Source organism: Neolamprologus brichardi, chromosome 14, assembly GCF_056152115.1.
Source record: "Neolamprologus brichardi isolate AB-2024 chromosome 14, ASM5615211v1, whole genome shotgun sequence".
NCBI lineage: Eukaryota > Metazoa > Chordata > Actinopteri > Cichliformes > Cichlidae > Neolamprologus > Neolamprologus brichardi.
In genome coordinates this window covers 37,110,621-37,127,268 of record NC_142117.1, presented here as the reverse complement: position 1 = coordinate 37,127,268, position 16,648 = coordinate 37,110,621, and the positions used below count along the sequence as shown (strand labels likewise).

Sequence of the window (16,648 nt, the reverse complement as noted above, 5' to 3'; positions counted from 1 at the left end):
TAACTAACAACAGCTGTTCACCACAACTTGTTTTTCACCACTTGTGAAATGGTGCAGTTCCACAGCCAGGGGGAGCTGTTGCTCCTGGAGTGACATTTACCTGCTGAAGTGCAGAAATCTGAAAGATGAGCTCTGAAACATCACGTCTGTGTCTGAGTGGGAAAGCTGACAGCTGCAAAGCTGAGGGGTTGCCACAGTGGGACATGTTTGAACTTGGAAATGTATTTGCTCCGATATGCATGTCGTTGACTGCGGGAAGCAAATTAGACCGGGCTCATGTTTCCTGCAGCTCTCCAGGTGTGGGTTTGGCTCGGGCCTGCAGCGCTGGCTCAAGCATTGTTCAAACATGAAACTTGTAGTTATGTAGAGACAGATGCCAAGTTGCTAAGTGCCTGAAAGCAATAATAATATTTTGATAACATCGTTCTCTTTGTTCTCATCCATCACGGCATCTGTCACCCGCCTCACCCCACCACTTCGCTCCACCCGGGAATCTCCCAGCTATGAAGGTGAGACCGCTTTCAGATTTCTGGCAAATGTGCAGCTCAGCTATTAAATGCTTCATTAACCATCAAAGATCCTCTGGTCCAACATCTCAACTACATCGTTTTATTCACAATAACATCAGTATAAACACGGTTGTGTTTGTTGTTTTTATGAATATTTAAAGATTTCTTGTGATAATAGTTATTATTTATTTTTATAATCTGTACAGTTATATTTTCATGAGCCCAGCTTATTATTATCGCTTCATAAATTTGTTGGGTGCTGAGCATGTCGGGGAGGGAATGGGAGGAAACATGAACATTCACATTTATGTCCATATATGTATTACATAATACATACATGCATTATATATGTATATTTATGTCCATTTAGACGTATGTCTGTAGTTTGAGGGTGATTTCAGTGATTTCAGTTTGGACCCGCTGAACAGTGATGAGTGTGAGTTTGCACTGCTGGTTTCATGGTGTTTATGCTGGACTGTAAATCTAAAGAAAACTGTCACTGTAACAGCAGGCGGGCAGTGAAAGCGAGCTGTGCCACGCAGACAGCCTGGGCTCAGCAGGCAGCAGCAGCACGTTGGCCTCCTCCGTCATAGAGGTGGAGTCCGAGCGGGACGACGCCAGTTTGAAGCCTCAGCTACGACCGAACAAGGAGGAGGTAACTTTAGCTTGTGCTAGCACTCGTCTCAGAGGAGGATGTATCTGCGTTAGTGCTGACCTGATGTCAGGATGGATGGATGGATGGATGGATGGGTGAGTGAGTGAGTGAGTAGACAGATGGATGGATGGATGGATGAGTGAATGGATGGATGGATGGATGAGTGAATGGATGGATGAGTGAATAGATGGATGATGGATGGATGAGTGAATAGATGTATGATGGATGGATGAGTGAATAGACAGATGGATGGATGGATGAGTGAATGGATGGATGGATGGATGAGTGAATGGATGGATGAGTGAATAGATGGATGATGGATGGATGAGTGAATAGATGGATGATGGATGGATGAGTGAATAGACAGATGGATGGATGGATGAGTGAATGGATGGATGGATGGATGAGTGAATGGATGGATGGATGGATGAGTGAATGGATGGATGGATGAGTGGATGGATGGATGAGTGAATGGATGGATGGATGGATGAGTGAATGGATGGATGGATGGATGAGTGAATGGATGGATGGATGGATGGATGAGTGAGTGAATAGACAGATGGATGGATGGATGAGTGGATGGATGGATGGATGAGTAAATGGATGGATGGATGGATGAGTAAATGGATGGATGGATGAGTGAATAGATGGATGGATGAGTGAATAGATGGATGGATGAGTAGATGGATGGATTGATGGATGAGTGAATGGATGGATGAGTAGATGGATGGATTGATGGATGGATGGATGAGTGAATGGATGGATGGATGAGTGAATGGATGGATGGATGAGTGAATAGATGGATGGATGGGTGGATGGATGAGTGAATAGATGGGTGGATGGATGAGTGAATAGATGGATGGATGGATGAGTGAATAGACGGATGGATGGATGGATGAGTGAGTAGACGGATGGATGGATGGATGGATGAGTGAGTAGACGGATGGATGGATGGATGGATGAGTGAGTAGACGGATGGATGGATGGATGGATGGATGAGTGAGTAGACGGATGGATGGATGGATGGATGAGTGAGTAGATGGATGGATGAGTGAGTAGATGGATGGATGAGTGAGTAGACGGATGGATGGATGAGTGAGTAGATGGATGGATGAGTGAGTAGACGGATGGATGGATGAGTGAGTAGACGGATGGATGGATGAGTGAGTAGATGGATGGATGAGTGAGTAGACGGATGGATGGATGGATGGATGGATGAGTGAGTAGACAGATGGATTGATGGATGGATGGATGAGTGAGTAGACGGATGGATGGATGGATGGATGGATGAGTGAATAGATGGATGGATGGATTGATGGATGAGTGAATGGATAGATGGATGGATGGATGAGTGAGTAGACAGATGGATTGATGGATGGATGGATGAGTGAGTAGACGGATGGATGGATGGATGGATGAGTGAGTAGACGGATGGATGGATGGATGGATGGATGAGTGAGTAGACGGATGGATGGATGGATGGATGAGTGAGTAGATGGATGGATGAGTGAGTAGACGGATGGATGGATGAGTGAGTAGATGGATGGATGAGTGAGTAGATGGATGGATGGATGGATGAGTAGACAGATGAATGGATGGATGGATGGATGAGTGAGTAGACGGATGGATGGATGGATAGATGGATGAGTGAATAGATGGATGGATGGATGAGTGAGTAGACGGATGGATGGATGAGTGAGTAGATGGATGGATGAGTGAGTAGATGGATGGATGGATGAGTGAGTAGACAGATGGATTGATGGATGGATGGATGAGTGAGTAGACGGATAGATGGATGAGTGAATAGATGGATGGATGGATTGATGGATGAGTGAATAGATGGATGGATGAGTGAGTAGACAGATGGATGGAAACTTACAATGGCTCAGGAGCCCTGAGTTGAGCCAATTCCCACTGTAATCCCACTACAGTAATATAATAAAATGTATTTAATCAAACTTGTGCACAGATAGTAGGTTTGAAAACAGGACTGTATCAAACACTCATAGCATCCTTTTAATGGTGTCTTTTCACTTTTGTTTAAATGAGGAGGAAGAGGAGCTGACCCCCTTCAGTCCTCCTCCCACTCTGTCCATCACAGAGGAGATCCTGGAGTTCATCAACCAGAGTAGAGCCAGAGAGGGGCTCGCTGCCATCCACACTCACATGACGGTTAGAAAACAGAACACCCACCATAACTTCACATGTGGTCAACCACGTTTGAGGACAGTCAGCCTCGAGTGGACTATTTTTCTTTCTAGCCGTACTTGTTTAGATTCAGTGAAACTGTCACACCATGTTGCGATGTCATTGATTATTCACTGATTTACTGAAGACCAACCTTTGTGAAAGCTCATGTATAAAGAGGTCAAATCCTGGGTTTTGACATCTGAACATTGTGGCTTAAAATCTTATCACATGACAAATTGCATGTTTAGCAGGAAAGAGCCTTAAGATAGACCATCCATTACCAATGACCTCAAGCAAACAACTCCTGTACTGCAAACAACTCCTGTACTGCACATGTTCTTGTTCAAGTTAGGTTTTATTAATTTAACAAAACAAACCAAATTCAGGCAGATATTTGAACAAATTCCAGTGATTTCCCTCTTTTTCTTTAAAATATTCACTAAACTGTTAAGTAACACACTGGTGGGTGTCCATATCCCACCAGCTAGGATTCATATGACTGTAAGTTTCTTCTTACTTTTTTCCCCGGTACAGATCAAGGATGAGCCCAAAGAGCCTCTATCCAACCAGACCAACTTCACCTGCCCGCTGCCCCCAGTCACCTCCAGCCAAGAACAAACTCACACAATGCCACAGGAACAGGAAAGAGCAGAGATTGAGGATGACATCGTCCAAAGTCAGACTGGAGAAAATGAGACAACAGAAAGTGAAGTCCAAGAAATTCAAGTTGCAGAAAGTCAGGTGGAAAAGGGAGCAGAAGTGCTTGGAGAAGTACAAGAAAATGATAAAGAGAAGACGAAAACGAGTGAAAACGAGGATAGACACAAGATCGTTCCACCCCAAACACTAGACCTTCATCGATTCATCTCAGAAGAGGAAGAAAGCAAAAACAAAGTCATACCGATAGAAGAAGAAGAGTCCACAACTTCCTCCTCAAATCTAGGAGCCCCTAACCAGCCCAACAAGAGATACCACCCGCCTACAAGAGGTTCCCACCTCACCAAGAGAGATAAGAAGCTCATTGAAAAGATAAGAAGTTACTATGAGGCAGCAGCTGAGGCTGAAGAGGAAGAGGAAGAGGATGAAGAGCTTGCTGAAGAAGTAGGGTCAAAAAGGAGAAACAGTTTCTCACAAATTCCCTCTGGCTTGGTAAAGGAGACCATGTCACGCTTTGATGTCGGTGGTCACCAGGGGGAGTCAGAAAGTGGGCTGTCCAAGTTCGAAGAACCAGAAAGAGATACTGATAGGGAGCACCTTTCTTCCTCTGGTCCAGTTTCCTCCCCATTTCCAGTACTAGCAGATGCAAAGAGTGATGGACAGGCTGATAAACCAATGAGCTCTCTGGAGTTTCAAGGAGAGGACCGAGTCAAGTCTTCATCCTCTGCTGCGAGTTACGACGAAGAGATTCCAAATCCGGTAAATTTGCAATCAAACCAAAGCAGGCCTATTGGAGAAGAAACAAAGATTCAGGATCAAAATGAGAATGTTTGCAAAGGATCTTTGGTGGAAAGACGGGAGGAGAAGATGGAAGGAGAGTCCAGAGATCAAACAACCATACCTGGTGCTGGAAACCAAGCTATTACAAATGGGCATGAAGCTAACCCACCAGGCTCAACTGAGGCTAATGGAAGCCATGAAGAAACCTCTACACCTGTGAATACGTGCGAAAAACCTGAGACAAAAACCCAGAACATCTGGACTAGAACCAGAAGCAGAGACCAAGCAAAGGCCATTGGGAACCTCGAAGACCTTCCCAGTCAGATAAAAGTAGGTCGATGGTCTCGCCACTCCAGGATTGTCACTGCTAACCGAGCCCTGTTTGAGACCATGGGATCGGATGTGGCTGGTATCGGGTTATTCGAGGCGAACCCTGTGGTAGACCCTGTGCTGATAGAAAACTCGGAGCGTATTCTAAGCAAGGTCCAAACACTGGCTCGCATGTACAGCGCCAAAGCCAGCACCATGAAGGTCCCCCTGCATCAAAAACGCTCCGGTAGTGGACGGAACCAATCGGTGGTTTCTGCTAGACCGTCTGGACCCTCGAGCCCGAGCCAAAGTAGAAGTCAGATACAGGCTGAAGCTCAAGTTACAGCTGAGCACCAAAAACAATATGAAACAGAAACCGGTCAGTCAGAGTCGAGATGTGCAACCCAAACTTACTCCATGGTCAAAGTTCAAACCCAAAACATAACACAAAGGCAGCAATGTCAGATTCAAACTGAAGACCAGAACCAGATTCAAACCATGAGCTGGAAGACCAAAGAGATCCAGGAAGAGAGGACAGTAAAGACAGCAGAGAGCCTCACACCAGGTGAGCTGCCTTTTCTAAGACTTCCTCTAAGATGCTGTTACTTTGGTTTTTTTTAAAGAGAGTCCAGGACCAAATTATTGTGTTAGCATAAGATAAGATCTCTCTTTTTTGTCAGTCCCACGTCGGCATTATGCACAACACAAACAACACAACACAACACAACACAACACGGTAACTTAATAAATACAAAAAATGAAAAAATAGAAAGAATGAATTTACGTGTAACACTCTATCCACGGTCTCTCTGATCCAGCTGCAGGTGGTAGAAGGAAGTCCGATATCCAGCAGTTTTACTATTAGTCTGTCTGTGGATTATCAAATTAAAAGCAGCGCTAAAGTCGAGAAAGAGCAGCCTGGCGTAACAGCCCTGTTGTTCCAGGTGAGAGATGGTGGTGTGCTCCCTGCCGTACCTGTCCTGAGTTGTTGTTGCTGAAGTGGTCTTAGAGCCTCCTCTTGTACGCTGCCTTGGCCTCTCTGTTGCCTCTTTTCAGCTCAGATCTGGCTGCACTGTACTGCGTACCATCACCGGATCTGAAAGCGGCGTCACGTTACTTCAGCAGGACCTGGACCTCTTTAGTCATCCAGGGTTTCTGGTTGGAGACGTTTGTCCACAGTGACACTGTTGGTACAGAAGTTAATATACGAGAGCACTAATGCTGTGTGCTCTTCGAGGTCCTGGTGTTCAAACACCGTCCAGTCCTGCAGCTGATGTGATGCACCTTCTGGCCAGGTTTTCTTCGTGGCTGGGGGCTCTCCTCCTAACGTGCATGCAGGGATCAGCAGGGAACTGTGGTCTAACAAACCAATGTGGTAGATGTTGCTGTAGGCTTTATCCAGTGTGTTTTGCTGCAGCCAAGTCTCTGTGAGCAGTATAATGCTGCTGTCCCATACACACCTGTTGATTCGTCTGTTTTGTTGGACAGGAAAATGCTTGGAAGCAGTGGCTTAAATGTTTGTTTCTAGCGGGCGGCCCAGCAGCCATGCTTTTGCCTCCGTTATTTACATTTCCTCTTTGGTTTGCCACTGGGAAGAACCAACTACGGAGTCTCTGGAGTTCTTATTATGTCTACGTAATGCCATGGAAGTGGTGATAGTCTGATCCTTGCACAGCGTAGTCCCAAACTCAAAAGGTCCTGACGACTGTAAGTGGACTCTACTCGATATAGAGGAGTGAAAAACACATAGGCCCTCACATATATACTTAGAAAGTCTAAAATACAAAGCAGCGAACGTGAGGAGCAGTGAGCCGCTGCGTCTGTGGGCGCCGCCCATGATATGGACTGGTCGTATAAAGCCCCACCCATACTAAACGGATTCATTTCTCATCAGATTAATGACTCCCAACAGGGCCCGGTTCCAATACTCTATGATACGGTTCATACTCTATATTTCATTGTTTTTCCCAGATGTCCAGGAGGCTGCGATGGAGCCAGTTGACCCTCAGTTGTTTGGTCATGTGTTTGTCAAAGAACAGATGACCACCCAGCAGACGAATGGAATTAGCCTCTCCAGGCCGAGAGACTTCATCTCTGCTTTGACCAGAGAAAGAGACTCTGGTGTAGGCCGTACTCTGAGCGAAACTTCCCAGACCTCCACCACACCTCGAGAAAATCCAGCCCCTTTGTTAAGCAACCAGTCATCCAGTCTGACCCAGGTGAACAGCTATGAGCACAGGTACACCTCACCTGGAGCATCCTCATCTTCTACAACAGCCATTCAGCATCTCAGGACACAAGCTGGAGACTGGAGCTCCAGTTTGTGCTGCCCTGCCAGTAACAAGGACTCCTCCAGGGATGACCCCCTGCATGAGAACAGGGATGTGCATCCAGATGTGTGAGTACTTCACTAATTAAGTAATAAATTATGGTTAATACATGAACAAACATTAGTCAGTACCATGTTAATGACCAAATGCTTATAAATGATGGAAGGCAGAAGGAGTGAAGCTCAGATCCGACAGAAACCACAAGCATGACATGAAATGGTCTTTCTAGCATTTCTAGCATTTTATAGGCTGACCATGGTGCACATTGAAATGAGTGAGATTAGCTAAATTTGGTTTGCAGTTCAGAGCAGCAGCAGCAGATTCATTCCTTCTACTTTTCTCCTCTGGTTGCTGCAGGCCGGAGCAGCAGAGTGGTCGGCGCCATGCTTATTCAGCCAGAGAGTCTGGAGAAATCATCAGCCAACCCGCTCCCTCGGAGCCACATCTGTGTGCTGAGCACTGCCAAGACCAAGACAAGCAGGACGCAGCAGCTGAACAATGTATACAAGCTAGAGTAGAACACAGCTCCACAGATAACAAGGATATGCTGAGCAAAGACGTGAATGTTTACGCAGCGCCTGAATTCAGTGTTTGCACAGGAAATGCAAATGCAGACACGTCTTCAGGAAAGTGCAACAGCTCTGCAAGACCTCACCCGGGGCCGAGCAGAGAGCAGAGAGAAACAGAGGAGGGCAGCACTGTGCTGCGAAACCAGCGTCCGCAGAAGACTTCAGCAGAGGAACTCTCCAGCGATGAGGGTTCAGCAGGGCGCTTTGGTGAATGGAGACCCTTCGGAGAGCTTCCTGCTCAGCCTTCCCAGAGTCCTCCCTTACTCACAGCCTCTGGCTCTTCACACGTCAGCTGCCACGCACTCACAGAAACCCCAGCGCATCACAGTTTAAGAGAAAATGAACCAAGTCCATCAAATCCCACTCAGCTGCAGTCTGAAGACCATCTCCCAACATTCACCAGCCAAAGGCCGCTCGACCTGCTGACGACGCTGGGCGAACGGGCTTCATCTGATCCCCCGAATGTCAATAGCATGCCTGAAGGTGACCACAGGTGTGTATGGAGCTGATAACTGACAAGCAAACGTGCAGAAAACCCAGAATCTGTGCAAGCTCACACTGCTCTGAGAGCTCCCAGAGTGTATGACTGGCAGTTAGTCAAGAGCTGAACTGAGGCCCAGTATGAGATAAGAAGGATATTTCTGAAGTGTGAATCATGCACAGTTAAATAACTAAAAGCATGCAGCAGGAAATGAGCAGAATAACTGCACTTTAGACAGTTTTTGCAAAGTAATAATAATAATCTGATGAAGGTGGCCAATAAGGTCTTTACGAACTCTAAACCCTAATAAACCAGCGAGCCGAGCCCGAGCTTTTCAGTTTAACATATTTCGATCTGCTTCCTTTTTTTTCTTTTATATAAGAAATGAAATGTGGCTGTGAAGTTCAAGCCAGGACAAATGTTTTCATTAAAGCATGTGCCTCGAGGTTTTTTGCTCTTATAATCTTTGGCACTTGATTTCAAGCCAGACTAAATTTTATTTGGCTTCTGATCAGTAGAAGAATTTGCCTTCAGCCACATAATTTACCTTTGTCACATCACAACTTTCTGTTACCACTAAAGTGTTTTATACTTTGTACACTTCTAAAGAACTTGAAAGTCGATGACTCTCCGTGTTTCTTAAGGAATCTTCAGGAATACTTCTCTGGGCTTCTTGAAGGACGTTCAAAGCTCCTCTTTGGATGTTTCTGCCTTTTTGCTGATCTCTGTCAGGATGATCTCTCACTGCTTCAGTGATTTTGAGGTCTGGGCTCTTTCACACATGGATCCATCAGACCTGATTTTCAGTCCAGTTCTTGTGTCGTTTTCATACCTCAGCCTTTGCACCACATTTCTCTTCATTAACAACGGCCTTCTGGCAGACGTGCTTCCACTGAGACGTTTCTGATGAAGGTTCGGTGAAGGATGAAGATTTTCTTCCTCTTTCTTATGGACATCGTTTCAGACACTGTAGATCAAACCTCTTCTTTTGTCCTTCACTTGTCCTCAGATTTTTAAGAACACGCTGCACGCCATGCTGAAATACTCTCAGCTAACAGCTGATCAGTTTGTTGGTGCAAAAATAGTATTTCATATTTTTTTATCGTTATTTTTGACATTTTTGACAGGAAATGGGAACAAATGATGTGTTTCTGTGACTGGCTGCTGGCAACAAGGAGCCTAAAGACGCAATTAAACCTGCTTCTTTTCTAAGTCGTCTCTTATATGTAGAGACAACACTGGGTCGTCGCTTTTTATGCTGGTCAAAGTTCAGTGGCTTAACAAGGGGAGAAAAACATTTCTGTGAAACTGGTCAGATAGAAGGACTCAACTGGGTTTCAGATTTGTCTGGCAGAAGTAAGATCGTACCAGTCAAAGTAGGAGAGAAAACATCTATATTTTAACCCTTTAAAGCCGGTCGGAGCGGGCACGCTCTGTTTTGCATAACTATTTTTAAATCCCGAAACTAATTTTAAAGCTCTGCAACCACGTGAGCTAGCGCAATAATTTTTTTTGCATATGAAACCGGAGGAGTTGTACTTACATCTTATGCCATCAGCTTGTCCTCGGTCACGGTTTCCTTCCACATATAGCTTTGCAAAAACTGCATAAAAAGCACTTGCAGCAACAAAAACATAATATTCCAGAAACACGCTTTACCGATCCGATCAGCTGTTCATAACACTTCCTACGTCCATCAGTGTGAACTATCGCATGTCCGCCATGACCTGCCTGAAAACGGAAGTGACGTCATTTTCGCGGGAATGTAGTTTTTTACCATCAGGGCCTCATGAGCCTATACTGGTGTTTTTAAAAGTTATGTTTGACTTTATGACTTTCTGTGTCGTTTCTGGGATGCTTAGGACTCATATTGCACTGCTGGAAATAGTTTATTTTGATGCACATGCTGCTTTTTTGCAAATTTGCATTATAATGTTTATTTTCGTTTTTCCTGCAGTATATAAAAATTGGTGTATTTCAAAAATAAAACTATGAAGACACTCAAAATAAATTTCCTGTGGTGGGAAACTATTTTGTGCAACTTTTTTGTATTTACAGTTTTGAGGGATAAGCCTCTTAAATTTCTCTAACTAGAAATATATGTTAAAAAAACAAAAACGATTTTCAATTTTTTTGTAGTTTATTGCACTTTTTTGCAATTTATGTAATTACTATGCACTTAATGCAGACATATTATTGTATTGATGTATATCAACTTGAAATGCTCCCAAAAATGGCTCCACAGCATGTAAAAATATAATATAAGCTCTGGCGGACTTGGTTTATGGTAGGTCTTAAAGGGTTAAGGAAAGAAACTATCCCTACATTGTGGTCAGTCAGAATAGTTTAACTCTCTTAAACTGTAGCTAAAGCCGCAGTGAAAGGAGAACATTGACATTACAGAGTACTGATAAGAAAGTTAGCTCACAGGGATCCGTCCGGCCCAGGAGCCGCTGCCAGTCGCCTCTGAGGCCTTTCCCAAACCAGAGCTTCAATTCATGCTCACATCATCTGCCATTAAACCTAAATGAGGATGTGAACTAGTGAATGTTCCTTACATTAAGCTTAAAGTGCCATTTTTGGCCCTTCTGCTGTAGTGTTAGCTGCGTTTTTATCACATGGAAAGACGAGAGTCACAACGCCCATGTCAGCGAAGCTTCTTTAAATATAACTGCAGTGATTGTTTATTTAATTCGATAAACTAGATGTTTTTAAATCTGTGCTTCTCTGTAACTTACAGGGACCCAAAGGAGCCAGGATGCCCGACCAAACTTCCGATCTTCAAGACACAGGAGGAGAGACCTACCCAGGCTATTACCCCCCCTGACCAGGGCACCTCTGCACCCTCAGCCTTCAAACCCAGCCTGAGACACCGCTCTCCTTCTCCTCACAGAGCTCCTCCTACCTCCTCAGTCCGAGCACCACCTTGCTCCTCACCATTCAGGCTTATTCCAGCATCTTCTCCCACTCCTGTATGCCCAAACAACATCTCCAAGGCTCTTTCCAGCTTATCTCCGACTCCCCCTTTAACCAGGAAAGCCCCGTCTACCCCCTCTCCTGCATCTTCCTCATCATCTGTAAGAGGCCCTCCTCCCTCCCCTACATCATCCTCTACCCTTCGCTCTCCCACTTGCTCCTCCCCCATCACTTCTTCCTCCGCATTTACCAAATCCTTAGCTGCCTCCTGCATCAGTCAGTCCATCAGTCAGAGCATGGCAAAAGACAACACTGCCCGCAACAGCGTGAATCTAAGTCCCTCCTTACCTTCCTCTCACTTACGACGGCGTTCCCCTTCTCCCAAACCTCCTTCCAGCACACCTGCTTGTGCTCAGTTAGGATGTTCCAAGGATGGGTACCAACATCCAAGATGCCCACCGTCCACTCTCCGGACCTCTTGCACTTCTCCATCCCTCACACCATCTTCTCCTCCCTCTCTTTCCCAACGCTCTCCAAGTCCATCCCATTACCAGCCGGCCTACGCTTCATCCTCGTCACCACGTCCCTCATTCCTTCACAGCAAAACTGGTTCTTCACAGAATTCAAACAACAACAACAATCACAGCACAGCAATCGGTCACGTGAGCTGCAGCTTCAACAGTGCTCTCAGTAATGGAGGTTGGTTGGTAAGTCCACAGAAGGAGGCATTCTCCAATGGGAGCAGTAAAGCCGCGGTAAAGCAACAATCCCAAGATTCCCTCTGGTCAGGATCACACAACCGTGTAGCCCGGCCTTTCTCCGCATCCGAACCCAACTCACGAGTCCAGTCCCCATCTCCCTCTCCAGCTTCATTCATCCACCTTTGCTCTCCACCTCCACAGCACAATTTCTCCTCCCCCATGGCAAGTAAACCGCCACATCCCCGGAGCTCAAGGGTAGGAAGTGCAAGTTCCCATAACCCATTAGGTCTAACTTTGGAGCTTCCCATCACCTCTCCCATGAGTTCTTCTTCATGTCCGAGCCCGCGGATCCTCTCCCCACCTCCTATCGGTGTGTCAGTGAATGTTTGGGCAAACAACGTTGCGACACCTCAGCCTAGAAACGCTAGATATGTTTCCTCCTCTGCCTCTCCTTCTCTTTCATCAACATTGGCGTCTTTCCCAACTTCTTCTTCGTCCTCCTTTGTCCCACAGAGTGGTTTCAAAGGATCTTTCCCTTCTGGACCCGGCCCTACCACCTCCCTAAGCCTCCGCAGGTCTTTCTCCTCCAGCCTGGCCGACAGACCTTCCAGCCCAGCCCGGCTCAACGCTGCTGCCCAGCGATGTTCCTGGGCGGACAGCAGCCGAAGGTCCCTAGGTTTCAGTGGAAATGCCCATCCTTCTTTTGACCAACACGAGTCCTGTCCGGTCAGTCCAAGGAGTGGATGGTCCTCTTACAGCAGCTCGCCCGCATGCCTCAGCCCTGAAAATGGGCTTCAGTCCCCACCCTCATCCAGCAAATTTTCCCCAGGGAACGGCACCGGGGGTGGGCAGCATTTTACCAGCGTGCCCTGGCCAGATGTGCGAGAGCTTTCAAACAAATACAATGGAACGGAAATCCCGGATACAGGCGATACTTGCACCATCAGTGCCTCGTCTCCTACCCCTGTGTCCTCCACTGCTTCATCAGACAGGCAGATAGACTGGGAAGACCCCGAGTTAGAGCAGGGAAACTGTCGGAGCCAGCTGATCTGCGCCTACCTTAGCCGACCCTCCTCAAGTCTGACTCTGTCCACCTCAGGAATGACCTCTCCTCCACCTGCCCCCTACCAACACCACCAATTCCACATTAAACCACCGCCTCAGGTTCAAATCTACACCACAGCACCTCCTGTGCCCCCAGTCTCTTCTCCCCTGCCCTCAAGAGCATCACCGCTACCCAAACAGGGCAACCACAAGGCCAGTTATGCCACCACAGTCAACCTACAAATTGCTGGAAGTGGCAGAATAACCTCCTTCAGCACGGCCCAAGTTAGCCTAACCCAAACCCTGCAGGGTGGAGCAGGAGCTGGAGTCGCAGCACAGGGGCAGATGGTGAGGAGAGTAAGCATCAACGGACTCTCACAGCTTCCTTCAGCTCTTCCTCAGAACTGTAACAGGATATAAAGCAGTGAGACTAGTCGTTCATTCATGGAGCCAGAAGGGAAAATATGGTTCTCACGAATGGTCCCGACCTCATCTCGCCGTGTAGATAGATGTTTTATATGTGCAGTCTTCACATATCGCTGTCTGTTATAAAAGATGGACGTAGCCACAGTGACGTCGCAGGTTGGTTACGAAACAGGAAGTGGTGAGCGAGGGGTGAAACAGCCCTCAGTCAAAACGTTAACGTGTCATCTTTACCCTCCTTTCCTGACTCTGATGGGACCAAAACTTCCACAACTCATAACTGAAGGTTCATCAGGAAATTGAGCCCATTGTTTATACGGGCCTCACGTTTTTATCTGACTTTGAATGCTGATGGAACTGTTTGCAGAAAGGTCAGGATACGGTGCAGAATAAAGGACTTTGTAAGTAACACTGTTCCTATGTGATCCCCCCCATCCACAGCTGGATGTGATGGATTATGACCAGCTAAAGGTTGGAAGATTGCTTTGATCAGTCCTGGACTACCTGTGGATGCATTTGAGACTTTTTTTGTGGAAAAGACTTTCAAACTTTTAGCATTTATTGAGCTGGAGTACATCCCAACCCTGCAAACAGATGTTTTGAAGGTCCAACTATGCTGTATCCAATCATGTGTATTATTTTTATGATCTTTTCTCATCATACAAGCATCCATATGCGGCTGTCTGAGGCCAGTGTTAAAAGTTGGTGATAACTGTGGTTAATGATCCATCTCTTTTTTAATCCTTTTTCCTTCTTTTTTATCTTATTGTTTATTTATGAAGTTAGTCTTATTTTCTTTGGCACTTAATATCCTTAAAGTAATTTTGGTGTTTTTGCACAGTGTCTTCAGCTCTTGGGTGCATGCATTGAGTGTGTGTATGCGTGTGTACGTTTGACATGACGTGTCTGGTAAAGTTTTACTTTTAACTTCAGACCAAGCTGATATCTGTGTTTTTGCTGAACTTGGTACTCACTCTGCAGACACCAGTGCCGTCCAGAAACCTCCTCCAGAAAACTCGTGAACTCCAGAGGTTGCCAAGATGGATACTGGAGCATTAGCTCCTCAGTTTGGACACATATTTTCACTGAGATTTTTTTTTCACTACACTTTTATTTATATAATTCCAAGACACGACAACAGTTGCTTCAAACTGCTTCATATTGTAGGGTAAAAACCGTACACTATTATAAAGAAAGCCTAACAATCAGACAACCCCAATGAGTAGCAGTGGGAACTCCCTAAAAACTCCCTGAAAAGCCTTCAGTTAATCCAAAATGCTGCTGCAAGAGTCCTGACAGGGACTAGAAAGAGAGAGCAGATTTCTCCTGTATTGGCTTCCTGTTAAATCCAGAATTCAAAATCCTGCTCCTCACATACAAGGTCTTAAATAATCAGGCCCCATCTTATCTTAATGACCTTGTAGTACCATATCACCCTATTAGAGCACTTCGCTCTCGCTCTGCAGGCCTACTTGTTGTTCCTAGAGTATTTAAAAGTAGAATGGGAGGCAGAGCCTTCAGTTTTCAGGCCCCTCTTCTGTGGAACCAGCTTCCAGTTTGGATTCAGGAGACAGACACTATCTCTACTTTCAAGATTAGGCTTCAAACTTTCCTTTTTGCTAAAGCATATAGTTAGGGCTGGACCAGGTGACCCTGAATCCTCCCTTAGTGATGCTGCAATAGACGTAGGCTGTCGGGGGATTCCCATGATGCATTGAGTTTTTCCTTTCCAGTCACCTTTCTTGCTCTCTATGTATTAACAGACCTCTCTGCACTGAATCACACTTTTTCTCTGTATGTATTATTGTAGGGTCTACCTTACAATATAAAGCGCCTTGAGGCCACTGTTGCTTATTTGGTGCGATATAAATAAAATTGAATCTTTTAACAGGAAGAAACATCCAGAAAAACCAGGCTCAGGGAGGGACGGCCCGCAGCCTGCATCCGCATATCTAAGGGAGAATTTAAATTTTGTTTCCTGTTAAAACAAAACACACGGTTCGAGTTTTGCATCTTAGTCAATACTTCAAAGAACAGGAAGGGAAGAAATATGATTGTTATCTCAAAATCGTCCATAGCAACATGAAAGACTTTAAGGCCACTGAACGACCCACAAGCATCTCGTGTTGTTAGGTAAAATGTGTATTGCTGGAATCATTCACACTGATTTCTGCATCAAAAGCCTCTTTGTGGGAGCTCGACTGTTGCTAGCAGATCTCCTACAGATTGCGTGGAAGACACCGACTCATCTGCAGAAACTCGCCGAGCTGGAGTTCAACTTTAAAACGTGCCTTACCTCTAACACCAACACTTTTCTAATGGCAGATGTTCTCCACGTCCAGTTTTTGTGTCACACACAGTTTCAGTACCAGTTGGCAAATGTTTGCAGACAGGTTGGCATCCTCCTTGTCACCTACTTGCAACTGACGCAACTTGCAATAGCAAAAGGGGGTTTTGGTGTGGCTCAATTTCACGATACCAGCTGCAAGCAACAGCCCACAGCCAAATATGAAACTAATGCATGTTTAAAAACATAATAAGACGCTGAATGAGTTGTGAGGTTTCTGCAGGGCACTGGTGACAATCTGCAGGGACCAGTATCTTACTGGTAACAGGTAAAAAAGGGAACTTTAACTAAATCTTCTTCCAGTAAACCTGAGACAGTTTGAGAAATACAGGAAATAAAAGTGTGAGTTTTAAAGCCGACCTCCTGCTTTACTGTGTTTGCTGCCTCTGGCGTCTGTGACATCTTTACCTGCCTCACCTGCGAGTCCCCATCTTGCCACACAGCAGGTTACGTGTCAACACCATCAGCGCCGTCACATTTTCTGCAGCCCGTTCTCACTCCCGAGGCGTAACATGCCGACGTTTTGTCACGTCCCGCGGCGTTCCTGAGGAACGCGAAAGGAGACCTTCGGCGTTCTTATGGTACGCGGCGAGTTATGGCTGAAATCCAGTGCAATGACGCTCCCGCGGTAATAGATGTTCCAGCCCTGTATTCCAGCCCTAAACCTAACCTTATCCCTAGCCCGAACCATAACCTTTTTCCTGATCTTAACCAGGACTTTAATGATGTTAAATAGC

The 16,648-nt window shown here is 45.8% G+C and overlaps 1 protein-coding gene across 2 annotated transcripts; it reads left to right on the top strand.

The window, feature by feature from the left end:
* The first annotated feature begins 370 nt into the window (after nt 1–370).
* On the top strand, nt 371–16,356 carry LOC148099667 (uncharacterized). Of its 2 annotated transcripts, none has more exons than XM_087851280.1 (7): nt 371–509; nt 1,018–1,164; nt 3,217–3,336; nt 3,889–5,665; nt 7,072–7,498; nt 7,788–8,492; nt 11,221–16,356. In XM_087851280.1, exons 1-7 carry the CDS (start codon nt 504–506, stop codon nt 13,559–13,561), a joined length of 5,523 nt encoding a protein of 1,840 aa, XP_087707406.1. In that variant the 5' UTR covers nt 371–503; the 3' UTR covers nt 13,562–16,356. The 2 variants fall into 2 exon arrangements, with proteins under 2 accessions (XP_087707406.1, XP_087707405.1); XM_087851279.1 differs by having other exon boundaries at nt 3,214–3,336.
* Nucleotides 16,357–16,648: the final 292 nt, after the last annotated feature.

Coding starts and splice junctions, on each gene's coding strand:
- LOC148099667 (XM_087851279.1), top strand. Junction 3,337..3,888: donor CCATCCACACTCACATGACG/GTTAGAAAACAG, acceptor TCCCCGGTACAG/ATCAAGGATGAGCCCAAAGA. Junction 8,493..11,220: donor ATGCCTGAAGGTGACCACAG/GTGTGTATGGAG, acceptor TGTAACTTACAG/GGACCCAAAGGAGCCAGGAT.